Below are 20,898 nucleotides of genomic sequence, written 5' to 3'. Positions count from 1 at the left end.
TACACATATAAATTAATAAAATTTATTTGTTAAAGATAATTTAAATATTTATATTGATTAATAAATAGCAGTTAAATTTATTTATTAAAAATAATTTAATATTTATATTAAACTTATACTAATAAAAAATATTAAAAATTATTAGTCCCAAAAAATTTCTCTTGAATATATTTAATTTAAATCCAATACATATAAAATACATATGGGCAAATGCTTTGCAAAAGTATTTCATTTGTCATAACAAATTGTTCTTCTGCCAACTTTGTTTCTTTAATCAAAGTTCACCAATAATATAATCACTGAATAAGAAAAAAAAATAAAAAAATAAAAAAGTTACAAAATGTCTCTTCAGAATTAAGAAGAGGCCAGCCAACTACTATAGCGATACAAGAACAAAAAAGTAAATTCCTCACACTTAAAGCTTATTATACCAAAGAACACCTTTGTTGTCGCTATCATCATCAGGCTCAACATACATGCACTCTTTGGCCTCTCTCCATAGGGCCTTGTAAATTGGAGTGCCATCAAACTGATAGTATTCTCGTAAAATTGGTTTAATAGCATTGGTTGCTTCCATTGCATGATAGTGTGGCATTGTAGAGAACAAGTGATGCGTAACATGCGTATCAGTGATGTGATGAAGAACCTTATTCAAAATCCATCCATAATCTCTATCTATTGTTGACAAAGCTCCCTTAAACCACTCCCATTCATTGGAATCATAGTGAGGCAAAGAAGGATGCGTGTGCTGCAAGTAAGTAATTAGCACCAAAAGTGCGTTAACCACCGCCAACGGCATTCCATAAACACAGAGCGTCCAAACAAGGCCTTGAGCTAAGACCAGTCGGTAAATGCCATAGAACGCGGCCAGGACACCGACGTCCGACAAGAATATCTGAAACCTCTCGCGATCGGAGTAAATCGGACCGTACGGATCGTAGTGGCAGGCGAATCGATCGTACTTCCTTCCGGAAACATTGAAAGCGAGATACAGAGGCCACCCGAAAAAGAGAGTAACTGATAGTGTGATGGTTCTTCCTACGGGATTGTTAAGATACTTTGTGTACCAACGGATGCTGGATCTTCGCTTTGGGACGAACACCTCGTCGCGGTCGACGGATCCGGTGTTGGAATGGTGGCGACGGTGGCTGTGCTTCCAGGAAAAGTAAGGGACGAGAAGGAAAGAATGGAGAATGAAGCCGACAAGGTCATCTAACCATTGGTAGTCGCTGAAGGCATGGTGGCCGCACTCGTGTGCAATGACCCAGACGCCGGTCATGACGGCGCCTTGGGCGAACCAGTACAAAGGCCAAGCCAAGAAGGAGAGGTTGTGTGGAAGATTCCAGAAGTAGTTGATGGCGACATAGGCGAAAATTGAGGCTATGGTGAGGTCGAAGAAGACGTAGGAGAATGAGCGAGCGACGGAGCGTTTAAAGCAATGTGGAGGAATTGCTTTTCTGAGTTCGCCGAGAGTGAAGGGTGGTTTTGTGTGAGGTGCTCTCTTCAAAACTTCTCCTTCTTTTCTTGATGATAATGTTTTTGACTTCCTCTTCCCGGCAGAATGACCACCAGACCCCATATCTTCAGACGCCTGTTTCCGATTTCGAGGTAACACAAAATTAGTTTTCAGATGAAATATATATTAAAATATAAAATATAAATTAAAAATAAATTAAATTGTATATGTATTTAGGTAATATTTGAGTTTGGTATATGTATGTTATTTTGTATTTTATTTTATTTTATATTTTTTAATTTCTAATAAAATATTAAATAATAATAATATAATAAATGTATAATTATAAATAAAAACTATAGATGTTAATTGTTAAGTTAGATAAAGTTACTTTCTCTTCTTAACATTACCATTTGGTTAATTACATACCTACCACCATCGAGATCATGAAAACTCACCGTGCCAAATTGTGCAAAATTAGTTTCAAAAAATTATTAAATAGCAGAAATCAATCAAACCCTAAAAAAATATGTTAATAGCGTTGTGTCTTTTTTTTTTTTTCCATAGTTTTGTGTGTCAATTTAAGCAAAGATTTAGCTACCAATAGTTAGAAGAATGTTAGAACACGAGGATTGAGAGTCACTCGTGGAATGCATTGAATTGTTAGAGAAACTAATAACAATTTAAAAATAAAAGGGTAGAAGAAAAAGAATAGTACCTTAAGGAGAAGAGAAAGATATTGTTTCTCCTGCTCCTGTGTGTCTGAAGATAGGAATTTGTTGTATTTTTTCCGGGTTTGAGAGAAGGAAAGATAGTTAGGAGTATTTAAAGGCTAAAAGGCATGTCTCTGTAGAAAAGGGAACCGCAAACAAGGGGATGTTGATGTCCATTTTGGGTTTTTCTTGGTCAAGAATTTTCTATTACCCGTTAACGATTTTCCTATTATTTCTCTCTTCTCTATTTGACTCTGAATTTTTTGTGGTTAAAAGAAAACTAATGAATTGGCTAGATTTAAAGCTTTATATTGTTAACTTTTACTCATTTGCCATTTATAAGAATTAAAACTGTCAACTACATTCGAATAGTATATTTTTTCCCTTTCATGTCTTTGATTTCCAATTAGAACAACATTTTTTTTCCTTGTGGTTTCTAATTTTTTCATATTACATGATATATAACCAAAAAAAAAAAAAGTTAGAAAATGTTAGATAATGGATGAAACATGCTACCCTGTGATGCTTTGTGCATGAAACTCCTTGGACAAATGTACATAAATTATCTCATGCCAATGTGCTTCTAAAGTTGTATATAAATCGTCCCACCCTAGCATGAATTACGTTTTTTAACCTAAAGTCCACACCCTAACACGATTTACATGTAAATACATAAAACACGTTACCCTAACACGATTTATATGCAAATACCCTAAGGCACATTAGGATGTGATGATTTACGTTAAAAAATATAAAGCTCATGACCATAGAACGATTTGTGTACTTAAAGAGGCTATAAATAAACGAGTATGATGTATAACAAATCATAGTTGAATTGAGGGTTTTGGAAGATGGCTAAAAGTGTGTTTTTGCTAGTTCATCACCGAAAAAAATTGATGAAAACACAAGTGAAGGTGTAATGTTCACTAGTAAAAAGTAGGTTGGAGTGTTCGTAAATCCTTCAACGAGTTAAAGGAATTTACAAAATAGTATATTACAAAAGTTAGGATAGTGCGGTAAAAAATATGTAAAGCAATTATTTTTTCAGATTCCTATCTCACTTAGGCAAGGTTATGTTAAGTTTGGAAAGTATGAGATGTTAGGCGATGACGACATTCGTGTTATATTTCACATTCAATCTAGATTTTCAGATTGGTGGCTATGGAGTTGTTTGCGAGAATGGTTGATGTGAAGGATAGCTCGGGTGGATCTGCTCCGAATCCGCCAACTGTCGGGCTAGAAGGTGGTTCTAGCGCTATTCCAACCGGTCACGATGTCACCGCACATAGTTTGTCTCCATTATTTGCAGCAAATATGCCCGTTTAGGCCGATAATGCAGACGAGTTGGGTGATATGCGTACCTTCGAGGAGCTTACAGCTGCAATCAGAGCAGCACCGATATTGGATGGTACACCAGCATTCATAGAGGTCATAGATAGGGATCCACTTGCTGAGGCTATAGGCGATGATGAGTCAGATTCGGGACCATCCATATTGGCGATGATACTGATGGTGAGGAAGATACAACACGAGTTGGGAGATCGCAAGGGAGACGGGCATAGTATGCTTGGCACAGAGAAGTTTCAAATCAGCCAGCACAGTTCCAAAGTAAGGAGGAATCTGTGCTGACAGTGAAGAGTTATAATATTCATCGAGATGTTGAGTATAAGGTGATTGTGTCCTATCAGTTGAAGTATCACGGAAAGTGTGTGCAGTTTGGGAATGACTGCAATTGGCTGATACATGTGACTATGCGGCAGAGAAAATGCTACTGGAAAGTCCGAAAATACAATAGGGCCACACACATGTCTTGCAACCGAGATATCCATCGATCATAGGCAGCTTTATTATCATGTCATCTATGAATCAATTCTATCGCTGGTCATGGCCGATGCAACAATCTTAGTGAAAGTATTGCAAAATGCGGTCTCATCGAAATATGGTTTCAAGCCCAATTACAGGCAGGTGTGGATGGCTAAGCAGAAGGAGATTGCATAGATTATTGGTGATTGGGAAGAGTCTTACAACCTGATTCCGAGATGGATCATCGGGATTCAGATATACATGCCAGGCACTACTGCAGTGTTGCGTACTTCACCTGTAAGGTCTAGTAATACAGTCAATGGAACGAGGGTGTTCTTTCATCGATTGTTTTGGACGTTTTCGCCATGTGTTGAGACCTTCAAGTATTGCAAGTCACTGATATCTATTGATGGTACTCATTTGTATGGCAAGTACGGTGGTACTTTACTCATGGCGATTGCACAAGATGGAAACTCAAACATCCTTCCAGTTGCATTTAGGCTAGTCGAGGGTGAGAACACAGCTTCATGGAAGTTTTTCCTGAGTCACCTTCATCAACACATCCTGTAAAGTAACCGTGCACTCCCCAAATGACATGTAAAAACGTGTGGGTCTCTGGATGTCATCGCTCCACAAATGCACTAATCAGTGGCTTATTAAGCTTAAACCAATGATCATTTAGCCTTGCAACATGTAGTAATCCAGCACCATCTAGGTGCGGCATTATACGGTCATGCATTATCATCTTTTGTTGCCTACGAATGCTCTTTACACACTGGATTGGCTGATAAAACAAGAATATACAATCATAACTTAACAACGCATAATAACCAAAAACATATATCAAAAGTCAAATTCACCCTTAAACCACACAACAACCACAACATTCCTAAGCATATTAAACCTAAAATATTAACAAATATCTAAAATTACAAACTATATAGATTAACATAATTAGATTAATATAACTCAATATAATACCGTTATCAACTATATACATTGTAAACCAATTTAACAACTAACCTCTTCGTCAATAAATCCCGCGCAATACGTTTCAATTGGTACATGTCGCCTTCGTTCCTCGCCATCTTCCACCAAAACTGTTTGGACCCACCTTGCACTTTCCCACTTTGCTGCCTACCAAAGCTTCAACCGCTGCTATTAGCAGCTGCCACCACCGTCCTCTGCCACCCTCTTTTCCATGTACCGTACCTACATGGCTGTGGCTCTGCCGTTCACAAAAAAGATTCTTCCTCCTCCTCCACCGTTAGTTCCCTTCTTCTCTAAGCTTCCTCATCTCCAAGAAGTTCTTTGCCGTCAATGAGAGCTAACAAGTGAAACATTACTCATGGGAAGGTAAGTAGGATTTGCCTTTATATATATTTCGTCCTAGGCTATTGAGCCTTATTTTTATGCACGTAAATCGTGCTAGGGTGCTAGGGGTATGACTTTGTACGAATCATGCTAGGGTGTTGAGGGTTGGATATTTGCACGTAAATCATACTAGAATAGTAGACTATAGATTAAAAAATATAATTCATGTTAGGATGGGACGATTTATATACAACTTTAGAAGTACATTGGCTTGAGACGATTTATGTGTATTTATCCAAAGAATTTTATGTATAAATCGTCTTAGAGTAGCACATATAAAGATTCCATAGTTTATTATCCAAATTTCACTTTCATTCTTACCCTTAAAATTTATTTGATTAGGAATATAAAAAAGTAATTTAAAGTAACTAAAACTCCTCTTGCAATGGATTTCATAGCAGTTATAGCCAAGGTAGAGAAAATCGAGATTTTACGTGAAATCGGAAAAGTAAATAAAGAACGTAAAACGTAAAATCTTAACAAGATTTAAATCGTAAAATCGTCAGACTTAGTATAAATTTTGTAAAATCGATAAACTCATTTAAAATCGTAATATCAGAAGATTTTAAGAGTTAAATCGAGATTCTAGCTACTATGGTTATAGCTATATTTGCCACATGCTACACACATATATAAACCCAATTCCCAAGTCACTTTATAAATGATTAAGGTTTTTTTATTTAAATAAAATAATAAAAAATTAAATTTATTTGAATTTTCTAAATAAAATTTTAAAACGTTGATTCTTTAAATCATATAATATGGATTATTGTCATTTTTATTTTTATTTTTATTCATTAAATATAGTTGTTGTAATTTTTAAAAATTTGTCTTTATTTAAAAAATTGGTTTTAATAAACAACTTTTGAAATGTCAAAGATTTATCAAAATTAAACTAAGAGGTATTCAATTTAATTCTTAAAAATAAGAAAATCCTTTTCTTTAGGTATTTTTTAAGAAAAAAATTGTGTATCAAATGTGTTGAAGTACTATAAATATATATTGTAAAGATAGTTTATAGATACAGAAACATAAATTATATATTATATAGATTAACGAGTAGAGCCTCATACTAGGCGTTTCGTTATCGACAACGAAGACGTGACTCCTTTTGATTCGCGAAGAATAGAGGTATATCATTGTCACTTTTGATTAATTTCATATCTCATTGCCACTAGTTAGACTGATTCTATTCCTTTATCGAACTCTGTGATTAATTTTATATGTTTGAGAATTGTTAGAATAGTTGGTTGAGGGCTTGTGTTAGCTGCAGTTATAGACAATGTTTTTTTAAATTTTATTATTTAATTTTACTTCTAAGAATGACCACCATCTATATAACTCTGTCTATTAATCATAGAGGACGGTTTGAGAGAGGACCATGTAAGAAGGCTAGTTACATTGGTGGAGACAACCACACGTTTCATGCAGTTTATGCCTACACCTTGTGTGATGACAAGTGTTAGAGGTCGCGGCACAGCTATTAGAGGTAGAGGTCAAGACAGAGGTTGAGGCAGGATAGGTGCATTAAGCGGAGCAAAAAATGGTATCTCAAGCGAGAGCAGTAACTCAACCTCAATTTCATAGACTATGTGTTCTAATGTGTTTGTGGATGTTCACAAAAGAGAAATTTGATACTCATAGACTCTTATATTTTTGTATTTTCATGTACTCAAGATAGCTTGTAGACTATTTATGCTTGCCTTTTGTTGTTTTGGTATACTAAAGAGAGATACAAAAATCTTGTATTTTATTATGCAATTTTCATGGTCTGTTTAAAGGTAGACTTAGTTACGCTGCTTTTGAAGGTGTGATGTTAGATATAAGACTCTTGTTTTAATTTTTTGTGATGGATTATGCACTTCCTCACTTGTCTTCTTTGGCTTATGTGATAACTATTATTTTTGAGAATCAAAAATTAACTAACTTCAAATGCAATGTTCAATTGAATTGTTCTTATTCTTGCCATGCACATGTTCTTGCTAGAGATGAAGTTTGTTAAAATCAATTTAAATGGCAACAACAAGTTAACAGCATGGGAGTCTATGTCAATATTTGAGAAATTAAATATCATCAAGTTGCTCATACATGGATGTCTATGTTATTGTTAATGTATCAGAAAAAAAAAAAAAAAAACAGAACAACATTAGAATAACTTAGACATTATGTCATGCCAAGATTAGAAAAAAAATTCACTTATCTCATGATTAACAAATATCCCAAATTATACCAATCTTATATTTTATCACCAAATACAACTCACAAAATAAACAAAACGCTACCCCTAAAATAATGGTTGAAAGTAACACTCTAATTCTCCTAATTTCACCCCTAAATTTGTCTATCTTTCTGACCATCATTGAGGATGCTTGATTATTTTTTCCAACTGCAGTGACAGTCAATCCATCTTCATGCCTTGCATAAGAATGCTCCAAATTTTTTTAGCTAAAGATCTTGCTAGGTTCTCTCATCTTTCTTCGATTTTATCCACTTACACAAAGTATTTGCAGTCTCTTGTCTGAAAAAAATACAGAAAACGCATCCAGATGTCAATTAAAATTCAAAAATAAAATTTTCACCTCAACAATAACAGCACCTGGCCATTACCGCCCATAGAATACATCGGATGAACCATCTATTAGGGTCCGTCATTATGCCAGACTCCATCAACGCAACCTCCCTCCCACAGAAGCATCTGCTGTTGAGCTTCTTCTCCTTCCTCTTCTTCGAACTTGAAGAGACTTCCATCATTTGTAGCAGAGTTAAATCTGCGCAAAGACATTCTGGGGGTTACGACGTTATTCTTTCTGACCGTGAGTTCACTTGACACTATATGAAATTTAACAAGGTTCAGTTTTTTGGGTAAGGTTCAAATTGGGGAAGATAACTTGCTAGGGTTCGATTTGATTATTAGAACCTCATCAAACGATCATATACCAATGTTTACTTCTACATAGATAGGACTTTGGAGGGTTGGAGTGTCACATAGGGTTGGATAACCACGAAGCAAGTGCATATCTAAGATAGGGTACATATATCAGCGTTTTCATCTTTAAAAATAGGCACACATACAAGTAAAAAATTTGATATAGTGTTTATTTTTAGATATTAGAACTGAGATTGAGAGGCTGAAATTTAGTATTATGTTTATGAGTTAGAGATTAAAATTAAAATTTAATTTCGAGACACAAAATTTCAGTTTCTTTAATACCTCCAGAAAGTAGGAACACAAAAGACTAAAATTTTTAGAGACAGAAACTAAAACTTTAATAATATTTTTTTAATAACTATGAGTATTTTAATAAATATTTTTAATTTATCTCTGTTGAATTTGAAAAACTAATATTCAATTAAAATGATGAACAAATATTATTAAAGAATTATTAAGTGTTTATATGATTGTGTTATGGTTGCATGCAGGAAAATAACTTTTGAAAACATGACCCAAATAATCCATACACCTTGGTTCATCAAAGTTAAGTCAAGCCCAATCACATGCCCATAAACCAAGTATGAGGAATTAAAGAAATAAACCAAGAGACCACAAATCTCATTCAGTTACTCCCACTTTGGTTACTTGAATGTCAAATTCATTTCAATTAATTCCATTGAAACTTCCACCGAAAGGCAAAAAGTCCTCTCTTCTTTCTCCTCTTTCTTCACTTTGATCACATCACTCACTTAGCAAGAAAGAAAGAAAGAAAGAAAAAAGTGTAGAGGCTATGGAGCTTTGAAGGACAAAAAGCTTGTTTGATAAGAAAAAATTAGAACAAAGGATAGAGGGATAAGAAAGAGACGAAGAAAAGACGCAACAAAAACATAAAAGGATAGATAAATGGGGTTATTTTTCTACTAGACCTCTAAAAAATCTATTCTTAGCAACCTAGGTCACCGGAAGGGGTTCCCTACTAGACCTTCAAAGAACTTGTCCTTGACAACCTAGATCAGAGGGATGAAAATTGAATCACTCAATCTTCTCCATGCAACAAGCGAAGCAAATCATTCACCTTACTTAATCACACTAAAAAACATGCATAAAGCACTAAAGAAATTTTATTCATCAAATTTATGTAAATTGTCTCACCAAAGGTGTTTAAATAGGCACTTAACAAACTAACTAAAAGATAAGATAAGATAACTTAATTTAAATCTCCTAAAAATAAGATAACTAATTTAAATCAGATTTGATTTAAATTTTAAAATCCTAAAGATATGATAACTAATTTAAATTAACTTTGATCTTATTAGATTAGATCAGGTTTGATTTAAATCTAAAATCCCTAAAAATACTATTAAACAAATCAAAAGTAAATCAAATCTTCCAACAAACTCTAACAGCAAAACAAATTAAAAATAAATGACTAAAATTCAAAAATTAATAAAAATTATGCCTCCCATTGAATTTGAAAATCTTTATTGGGCTTCTTGTTGTCTTGCCTTAGCCCAATGGGCCTTATGAATTGTTGCCCTTTCAGCATCACTGTTTTTGAGACGGACTCTTCGTCTTTTTGATGTCCAAGACTGGCATGGCCCAATTTTTCTAGAATTTAGATCCTTGAATATGACAAGATTATCATTCCGTCCCTTAGCTCTAAATGATAAAAATTCCCTCCTAATCACGTATCATTGTTGCCAAAACGAAGCAAGAAGGAAGTGCTATAACCAAGAAGTTGGTCACTCACGGCCAGACCATATCAAAAAGCATCTTCCTCCATTTGTGCTACACTAAGTAATGAAGAAGGAAATCAACAAAGTCTCAAGCACAGAAGAAGCAACCATGAAAAAGGTGAGGTCAACCACGGTCAGAAGAACATCAACGCTCAAAATCAAAACTTAGGGCCAAAGTCAAGCTCAACGGTCAAGATTGAATAAGCTTGAAGAAAAAGGATGAGAGAGAGAAACGGTGAGTTGCATGCAACAGAGTTAGTTTTCTCTCTCCTCTCTGCTGAAGCTGTTGCAAGTTTCTGATGATGGAGAAGAAGACAGTGTTAGGATTGAACGTGATTCAACCTTAGAAACTTCACTCTTCTATATTAAGGGTGAATGACCAAGGGTTGAAGATAAAGAGAGTAAGTAAAAAGTACAGAGTTCATTCTCATAGCTACCCAAATTGTTTGAATTCTTCTCTTTCATAAAGTTCATTTAATATTTTTTTCTCAGTTTAATCTGTCTGAGTCTCATTGAAAAAGGCAAACATGGTGAAGTTTGTAAGAAAAAGCCAGTGAAAGGTAAAAGACAGTGAGTTAAACTAGGAGAAAAAACCATAAGATGTCTTAAAGGTTCTTTGTACATCTTTCTATTTTGTTTCATGATCCTATGGGATTCCCTTGCAAGTTGGGTCAGTACTTTGCGGTTAAAAGCTAGATTAAGGTCTAGTCAAATTCAGATTGGGTTAGAATTTAGATTTGTCCTAGATAGGATTGGGTAGATCCTAGGGAAGAATTGGTAATTGTAATCTATTTAAAGATAGTGAAATTTCGTCACAATTGTAATGGAGACTGCATGTAAGCTACATGGTACTAAGTAGCTGAACCAGGATATATCTGGGTGTTATTCCTTCTTCTCTACTTCACTTCTGTTTCTGTTACTCAGGAGACAAAATGAAAATGTCTTTCAACTCGTCACGAGACAAAAGTAAAAATATCTCCTGAGGTTCTTTGAAAAAGAAATTTTTATATTCAGCAGAAAAAGAAGCTAAGATTCAACCCCCTTTCTTTTAGCCACTGATAACCATCAATTGTTATCAAATCTTGGTCTCAAAAAGATCAAGCTTTGTAGCTTGGAGGAAAGGTCCTAATGGTGAACAACAATGGTTCAAATGTAGTGGCCTACACTCTGACAAAAGGACAATCCAGTAACAGGCCACCATTTTTCAATGGAAAGAACTATAGCTATTGGAAGGAGAGAATGAAGATCTTTGTTCAATCAGTAGATTACAACATCTGAAAGATCATCCTTAATGGTCCCCAAGTTCCAACCAAAACTGGAGCATATGGAGCAGTCACTCCTAAGACTGAAGCCAAGTGGAATGATGAAGATAAAAAGAAAATAGAGCTCAACACCAAAGCTGTCAACTTGCTTAATTGTGCTATCAGTTTCGAGGAATTTCAAAGGGCATCTAGATGCAAAATAGCAAAGAAAATCTAGGACAAGTTTCAAGTCACCCATAAAGGCACTACCCTAGTCAAGCGGACCAGAATAGACATACTGAGCAAAGAATACGAAATGTTCTCTATGAAGGAAGGAGAAACAATTGATGAAATGTTTGAAAGATTCAACGTCATCATCAATGGCTTGGATGCTATGGGGATCACTCACTTTGAACTTGTGCTAGTAAGGAAGGTTCTGAGAAGTCTCGCTAAAGAGTGGGAAAATAAAGCTATAGTTATAGCCGAGAGCAGTGGCATTGATCAAATGACATATGATGATATAAGAGGAAATTTACTTGCTTTTGAAACCCCTTATTTGAAAAATGACATAAAAAGGAAAGGAATTACTCTCAAATCATTCACTGAGTCCCTGAATGATGAATCTAATGACAATTTATCTGATAACAAGTTTGTTCTTTTTGCTAAGAAATTCAGGAAAATGATGAAGCTGAAAGAACGAAGCAAAGGAGGCAGTTCAAGAAAATTAAAAAGAGACCTAAGCAAGATCATATGCCACAACTGCAAAGAGGTTGGACATTACGAGTTTGACTGTCCGAAGATGAAGAAAGAAGAAAAGGCCAAGAAAGAAAAGAAGAAATGGCTGATGGCCTCTTGGAAAGATTTGAAAAATGATTCTGATGAAGAGGATGAATCAGAGACCAAATTCCAAACCTGTCTCATGGCCAATCAAACTGATGAGGTAATTTTCATTGAACCTACTACTGAAGACCTTCATCTTATGATCGATCATCTCACTGAGAAACTAAGATGCTTCTTGAATGAAAATCATGAACTTGAATATCAAACTGACATCCTAAAGGCAAAAAATGGTTTTCTCAAAAATAAATTAAGGGAAGCCAAAACCGTTGTTGATCTTGTTGAAGAAAATAAGCGGCTAAATGCTTAACTTAAGGGTTGTGAGAAACAATATTCTGTGATTTCATACTTAAATTGTTTTGAAGAAAATGAAAGGTTTCACAAAGAAATAAAAAGCCTTAAAGAGGATTTGGCTAACTTTGCTCAAAATTCTGAAAATCTGAATAAACTTTTGGCTAGTCAAAAACCTCTCTATGATAAGGATGGTCTGGGTTTTCATAAGAAATCTGAAATTGTTTTTGAGAAAAATTTTTTTTTAAATATGGCATCCACTTCGGATGACATAAAATTTCAAAACCTAACCAATCTGAAAAAACAACAGTAAAAAAGGTTTTGTCATTTATACAATTGGGATGGACATTTTCCTATTCAATGTTTCATAAGTGAAAGAATGATTGGAGACAGAGTGTACAAAGTAGTTGGCAACTACAATGGTCTCGAGCAAAAGAGGTGGTTTAACATACAAGGATCCAAAGAGATTTGGATACCTAAGGTCACTTGAGATTTTTGTGTAGGTATGCCTAGCGTCCAAAAGAAAGGACAACATGTAGTACTTGGACAACGGATGCTCTAAGCATATGACTGGAAGGTCTACATTCTTCATCAAGCTAGACGAGTATGATGGAGGGTTTGTAACCTTCGGTGACAATGGCAAAGAAAAGATAGTGGCCATAGGTAAAGTGGGTAAAAATTTTTCATCTTTCATAAATGATGTTTTTCTTATTGACGGTTTGAAACACAATTTACTAAGCATTAGTCAATTGTGAGATCTTGGATATTTGGTTATATTTAGAACATTAGACTGCTTAGTTATTTGTGAAAAATCTAGTGTTTTTTTTAAGCAAAAAGATGTAACAATGTGTATGGATTCACTCTAGAGGATTTAATAGATCAAAATGTAATTTGTTTTACCTCAATAGAATCCGAAAAATGGCTTTGACACAAGAAATTGGGACATGCAAGTATGTATCAAATTTCCAAGCTCGTAAAGAAGAATTTGGTTAGAGGCATCCCTAACATAAAGTTTGACAAGGATATCACTTATGATACTTGTCAATTGGGCAAACAAACAAAATCTTCTTTTAAGCTCAAGGATGAAATCTCTACCAAAAGGCCATTAGAAATGTTACACATTGATCTTTTTGGTCCCACTAAAACTCAAAGTTTAGGAGGTAAGAATTATGGCTTGGTGGTGGTTGATGACTACTCTAGATTCGGATGGGTTCTCTTCCTAGCTCACAAAAATGATGTGTTCTATGCATTTTCTTCTCTTTATAAAAAGATTCAAAATGAAAAAGGATTTGAAAGTTGCCCACATAAGAAGTGACCATGGAAAGGAATTTGAAAATCAAGATTTTGAAAATTTTTGTGATGAATTTGAAATTTCTCATAACTGTTCATGTCCTAGAACTCCTCAACAAAATGGGGTTGTTGAAAGGAGAAATAGAAGTTTCCAAGAAATGACTAGAGCAATACTTTGTGAGAAAGATGTTCCAAAATTCTTATGGGTCGAAGCTATGAACACAACTTGCTATATCCTAAATAGAACCATAATTAGAAAAGGATTAAAGAAAACACCTTATGAGTTATGGAAAGGAACTCCCCCTAATCTTAAGTACTTTCATATATTTGGATGCAAATGCTTTTTGTTTAATAACAAAGACAATTTTAGAAAATTTGATCCAAAATCATATGAAGGTTTATTTGTTGGATACTCAACCAATACCAAAACTTATAGAGTTTACATACAAGAACATAGAACTATTGAGGAATCCATACATGTGTCTTTTTGCGATACTAACTTCATACTAAGTACTGTCTTAGATGATGATGCAGGAAATGAAGATGAGGGAAGTCCTCAAGTGAATCAAGATAAAGTCAATTCAGGTCCTTCTATGAAAAATGTCAGTTCTGAACCTACTCCTCAAAATGAAAGAGACATTTCATTTTTGTCTCCTGATGATGCCAGAGAAACCAAGACGATGAATGATGTAGAACCAAGTCAAAGCCGAGTTGAAACCTCATCTCAAAAGCCTAGGGAATGAAAGTTCTAGAAGAACTAACCTCACGAATTTATAATTGGAGATCCATCCTAAGGAGTCAATACTAGATCCTCAAGCAAGAAAGTCGAAACCAACAATGTTGCTTTTTTTTGTCCCAATTAGAGCCTCAAAATGTGAGACAAGCTCTTGAAGATCCCTCTTGGGTAAAGGCCATGGAAGAAGAGTTAAGTTAATTCAAAAAGAATGAGGTTTGGTTTCTTGTACCTTACCCAAATGATAAGAAAGTAACGGATACCAAGTGGATTTTCAAAAATAAATTGGATGAGGATGGTAGTGTTGTTCGTAACAAGGCTAGATTAGTGGCCCAAGGTTACGATCAAGAAGAGGGAATTGATTTTGATGAATCTTTTGCACCGGTAGCAAGAATGGAAGCTATTCGGTTGCTACTTGCTTATGCTGCCCACAAAGGTTTAAAATATTTCAAATGGATATCAAATGTGCTTTTTTGAATGGGTTTATTGATAGAGAAGTATTTGTAGCTCTACCCCCGATTTTGAAAACAAAGATTTTTCTAATTAGGTTTTTAAACTATCCAAGGCTCTTTATGGCCTTAGGCAAGTTCTAAGAGCTTGGTATGAAAGGCTTAGTGAATTCTTAATGCAAAATGATTTTCTAAGGGGTACTATCGATACTACTCTATTTATTAAAGAATCTAATAATGATTTCTTACTTGTCTAAGTATATGTGGATGACATAGTGTTTGGATCGGTAAATGAATCCTTATGTGAAGAGTTTGGAAATCTAATGACTAGCGAGTTTGAAATGAGTTTGATGGGAGAACTAACATTCTTTCTTGGACTTTAAATCAAACAAACTCCTAGTGGTATTTTTGTTCACCAAGAAAAATATGCCAAAAAATTGATAAAGAATTTTGGTTTAGAAAACTCCAAACTTATGGGTACTCCTATGCATCCAAATACAAAACTTGACAAAGATGAGAATAGCAAAGATGTTGATGAAACATGGTACAGAGAAATGATAGAATCACTCGTGTATCTTACATCTTCTAGGTCGGACATAGTTCAAAGTGTGAGTGTATGCTCTAGATTTCAATCTCACCTAAAGGAATCACATCTTTCAGCCATTAAAAGAATTATTAGATATATAAAAGGCACATCTGACCTTGGCTTATAGTATACTAGAACTAATGAATTTTGTGTAGCTGGTTATTGTGATGCAGATTATGCGGGTGATCGTGTGCATAGAAGAAGCACTTCGAGAATGTGTTGCTTTCTTGGAAAGTCCCCAAATATTTGGTCAAGTAAAAAACAAGCCACAGTTGCTCTATCCACAGTAGAAGCTAAATACATATCCGCATCCGCTCGTTGTTCACAACTCATTTGGCTTAAAACTCAACTTGCAGATTACAAACTAAAAATTGATAGTATTTTCTTACTTTGTGATAATATGAGTGCAATACATATTTCGAAAAATCATGTATTACACTCAAGAACAAAGTACATTGAAGTTAGATATCACTTTATTAGGGAACATGTGCAAAAGGGAACTATTGAGATTCAATTTGTTAAATCCGAAGAACAATTGACTGATATCTTCACTAAGCCAAAATGTGAAAAAAGATTCTGCAGATTGAGAACTGCATTGGGAATAGTTGACATCAATTCTATGAATTAATTGAATTTTTTCTTTTCTCTATTCTGTTTTGTCTCACAAGTAGCAGGGAGACAAAACTAGGCAAGTAATGAATTCCTCTCAACATGGATTTCTCAAAACTCAAGAATCTTGGGAATAAGAAAACTGGAAAAACTGCTCTCCAACAGTCCAGTATACTCTTACCTTTGGGTTTCAGTAAGACATTTTGTTCATATGAAAGGGGCTCATTTCTAATATCATAAATTTTTATTGAAAATGTTTTTCTCTTTCTTCTTCATATCAAGTCATGTCAATCAGAAACTCTCCTCATTCCTCTTGACTTGTCATTTCAAAATGCATTAATTTAAAATTCAAATCTTTTTCTTTAAAATCGTTTCATTAAAAGTTTTTACTTTAAAAGATAAGGTTTCTACTCAGCATTAATGATGGTTTATCAATGCTAGCCTCGCTCTTCCACTTTCCATCTTCGTCGCTCTCTATCTCCCTTACACCATCTCTTTTCTTTTCAATATAAGAAAGAAGATTGCAACAAGAAGAAGTACCGGAGCTTTCATGCCTCCTAAAAATCTTTCTCACTCCAAACAATCCCATTCACACACATACATTCACATTCACTCCCATTCGTCTTCTTCTCATTCTTCCCAACCATCCGAGTCTATAATTAGAAAAGTCATTCATCCAAAAGCACCTTCAGCGTGAAAGGAAGCTGAATCCTCTCGTGGTAAAGGAGGAAAAGGAAAAGGGCCCATGCATGTAGAAGAGCACCAACCTCCATCACCTCTTCGCCGTTCCACTCCGCATCCCTCCAGTCATTCTGCTCTAAGCAACCGTCCTTCTAGGGGTTCGAAAAGAACCATACTTCAAAATATCAGGGAGCCTTCTAATCTTGACTCTCTTGATTTCAAACAAAAGTATGGTAAATTACACTCTCATTATGATCCTCATCATTTTGCCAGTTGCACTGACTATGAATTTCATAAACAAGTTCTTTCAAACCGAACTCTCTACTCTTCTTTTGTCGTTGATCTTGATGCTCTGTCTGAAAAAGGGATTGATTTTAAAACTAATTTTTATGATCTGAAATTGACCAACCTCTTCAACATTAGAAAGCTTGTCTATCCGAACCTTGTGCGTGAGTTTTATGCAAATCTACTTTTTCATGAAGAGGAACTCCACTCTTTTGTTAAAAATACTCAGTTTGTGTTGAATGCTATCACTATTAGTGAAGCCCTTGGATATCAAGACATAGGGGGTAAGTGTGTATATGTCTGGTAAATGGGATAACCAAGTTGGCATCTCTCACCAAGAAGTCCTGGCTTGAATCTGTGAAAATTTTTCTTCCATAGATGGCACAACTCCCACACACAAGGTCCTAGGTCCTGTTAGGACTCTGTTACATCGCATCATCACTCATATTATCATGTCTCAAAATGGATCCTATCAAAGGGTAACAGTTTGTGACACTCTTGTACTCTATGCTATTTTGAACTCCATCCCTATTTCTTTTTCATATCTTATGATTCGTCACATGTGGGATTGTGTCAAAAATGATAAAAAGAGTTTTCTTCCCTATGGAATATTCTTAACTTGTCTTTTTGAATATTTTGATATTGATTTGAGTAATGAGCCAGTTGAGAACAAGGTGTCTACTATAAAAGACGGCAGTGTACCTCAGCAAGCAAAAGGTAAAAGTGTCAAGGGCACTAAGGCTTCAGCAATGTTTGAAAGTGAGGATGAGAGCCTTCCCTCTCCCTCAGTTGCTGGTATATCTGATTCCTACAAGTACTTATTCTCAGGAGTTGTTAAGGATGTCCTTCAAGAATTTGCTTCAATGACCAAGCAAATGGTCAAATCAAGTAAGGAAGCTCGAAAACTTGCAATGCAAAATGAAAAATCCTGAAAGAAATCTCATGATAAGGTTGCTATACTTCTAAAGCACCTGGATTCATTTGATGAGGATCTAGCACCTTCCGAAAAAGAGGATGACCCCTAAAATCTAATGCCTAATTTTACTCTTTGCTGCTTCTAAATGATCTCTATTATATTGCCTCTGAGTTTGGAACTATGATACTGTTTTAATTTATTTTGAATTTTATTTTCTGTGGATGAATGTAATAACTTTAATTTTGGCACACTCTTTGATATGCATGACTTAATATTATGGCTGCATTATTGAATATTTGTGCTTGCAGGTATCCCTCCTTGATGTCAAAAAGGGAAGAAAGCATAAAAATGAATTGGTTTTGAACTCTGTTTCAGTTTATTTTTATCTCGCTCTAATTTGTCTCCTATGTCTCTTGATTAAAATATCTGAACATGTGGCTGATTGAATTATAATTTTACCAAAAGAATAAAAATGAATTGGTTTTGAGCTCTATTTCAGTTTGTTTTTATCTTGCTCTAATTTGTCTCCTATGCCTCTTGATTAAAGCATCTAAACATGTGACTGATTGGATTATAATTTTTGTCATGTTCTGAATTGGATTACTAATTTATTGTTGGATCAGTTTTTGTATATATAGTTGGAATTCTCTACCTTGATTTTAAGGAATAACATAAAGCAATTATTTATTACAATTTTGTTCTGTTTAAAGGATTTACAATTTTTAAAATTTTTAATTTGGGTCACTTTTGCCTGATCAAAGGAACACATGTCTTATTTGAACATAGGCATTACCTCTATGAATATATTGTTCTAATCAGGTTAATCAAAGCACACATTAAGGAGGAGCATAGTGATAAAAAGAAAGGGGGAGCATCATCAAAGGGAAGTTTCCTCTCCTAATCTCTTTCAATTCATTTTAATCATGTTTGTCATCAAGGGAAACATTGTTGAGTTCGAAAAACTAATATTCAATTAAAATGATGAACAAACATTATTAAAGAATTATTAAGTGTTTATATGATCGTGTTATGCTTGCATGCAGGAAAATAAGTTTTGGAAACATGACCCAACTATTCCATACACTTTGGTTTATCAAAGTTAAGCCAAGTCCAATCACAAGCCCATAAACCAAGTATGAGGAATTAAAGAAATAAACCCAAGAGACCACAAGCCTTATACAGTTACTCCCACTTTTGGTTACTTGAATCCCAAATTCATTTCAATTAATTCCATTGAAACTTTTACCGAAAGCCAAAAAGTTCTCTCTTCTTCCTTCTATCTCTTCACTTCGGTCACATCACTCACTTAGAAAGAAAGAAAAAAAGAAAGAAAAAAAGAAAGAAAAAAAAAGAAAGTGCAGAGGCTATGAAATTTTGAAGGACAAAAAGCTTGTTGCCAAAATGAAGCAAGAAGGAAGGGTTATAACCAAGAAGCTAGTCACTCACGAACAGACCATATCAAAAAGCATCTTCCTCCATTTGTGCTACACCAAGAAATGAAGAAGGAAATCAACAAAGTCTCAAGTACAGAAGAAGCAACCATGAAAAAGTTGAAGTCAACCACAGTCAGAAGAACATCAACGCTCAAAATCAAAACTTGGGGTCAAAGGCAAGCTCAACGGTTAAGATTGAAGAAGCTTGAAGAAAAAGGATGAGAGAGAGAAAAGGTGAGTTGCATGCAATAGAGTCATTTTTCTCTCTCCTCTCTGCTGAAGCCACTACAAGTCTCTGATGATGGAGAAGAAGACAGTGTTAAGGTTGAACGTGATTCAACCTTGGAAGCTTCACTCTTATATATTAAGGGTGAATGACCAAGGGTTGAAGACAAGGAGAGTAAATAAAAAGCATAGAGTTCATTCTCATAACTACCCAAGCTGTTTGAGTTCTTCTCCTTCATGAAGTTTATTTAATATTTTCTTTTTCTCAGTTTAATTTGTCTGAGTATCATTAAAAAAGACAAACATAGTGAGGTTTGTAAGAAAAAACCAATGAGAAGTAAAAGCAGTGAGTTAAACTAGGAGAAAAAGTCATAAGATGTTTCAAAAGTTCTTTATACATCTTTCTATTTTGTTTCATGATCTTGTGAGGATTCCTTTACAAGTTGGGTCAGCACTTTGCGATTGAAAGTTAGATTGAGGTCTAGTCAAATTTAGATTGGATTAGAATCTAGATTTGTCACAGATAGGATTGGGTAGATCCTAGGAAAGAATTGGTGATTTTAATCTGTTTAAAGATAGTGAAATTTCATCACAATTGTGATGTAGACTGGATGTAGGCTACATGGCACTAAGTTGCTAAACCAAGATACATCTGTATGTTATTCCTTCTTCTCTACTTCACTTCTATTTCTGTTACTCAGGAGACAAAATGAAAATGTCTCTCAACTCATCACGAGACAAAAGTAAAAATATCTCCTGAAGTTCTTTGAAAAAGCAAAATTTACATTCAGCAAAAAAAAAAAAAAAGCTAAAATTCAACCCCCTTCTCTTAGTTACTGATAACCATCAATCTCCATATTTATCTTGAACCAAATAAATATTGATATATAACTTAATTTTGTATATTTTATACCAAACATAATACAAAAACTTAATTTAATCTCTGTCTCGTAATCTTTATCTTTTAGTTTTAATTTTTCTTCTAAACACAACTTAAGAAACTTAAGTCAATTAACCGTTAATTTTCAAAATAAATAGGTTGACTTGTTTAGCATATTCTTTTTTTTTAAAGAATATTTTTAACAATATTTTATTAATATAACATAAATATCTTAAGTTCTAACTTAAATATCTCAAATTTTATTGTTCACAATATTTTTTAATCTGACTCAGGAAGGACTAATCTCAAATTTCAGTTCAATACTCAATTAAAATATAAAATTTGACCTAAAATTTCTTTTTAGTTTTAATTAAACATAAACAATTAAGAAAAAGGTAAATGAACTAGTTCATTTAATCCCACAAGCT

At 34.4% G+C, this 20,898-nt stretch overlaps 2 protein-coding genes across 2 annotated transcripts; one reads left to right on the top strand and one right to left on the bottom strand.

Moving 5' to 3' along the window:
- LOC107616829 (delta(12)-fatty-acid desaturase FAD2-like) lies at window positions 326–2,294 on the bottom strand. The gene is made up of 2 exons (XM_016318745.2): window positions 2,175–2,294; window positions 326–1,591 (listed from the first exon to the last, which is right to left on the bottom strand). Exon 2 carries the CDS (start codon window positions 1,577–1,579, stop codon window positions 416–418), a length of 1,164 nt encoding a protein of 387 aa, XP_016174231.1. The 5' UTR covers window positions 1,580–1,591; window positions 2,175–2,294; the 3' UTR covers window positions 326–415.
- LOC107615118 lies at window positions 3,349–4,542 on the top strand. Its single transcript, XM_016317231.1, has 4 exons — window positions 3,349–3,457; window positions 3,509–3,791; window positions 3,930–4,134; window positions 4,228–4,542. The coding sequence occupies exons 1-4, from the start codon at window positions 3,349–3,351 to the stop codon at window positions 4,540–4,542; spliced, it is 912 nt and encodes a 303-aa protein (XP_016172717.1).

This window comes from Arachis ipaensis, chromosome B09 (assembly GCF_000816755.2).
Source record: "Arachis ipaensis cultivar K30076 chromosome B09, Araip1.1, whole genome shotgun sequence".
Lineage (NCBI taxonomy): Eukaryota > Viridiplantae > Streptophyta > Magnoliopsida > Fabales > Fabaceae > Arachis > Arachis ipaensis.
The sequence above is the reverse complement of the archived record's forward strand: the minus strand, read 5'-3'. Positions and strand labels throughout refer to the sequence as shown.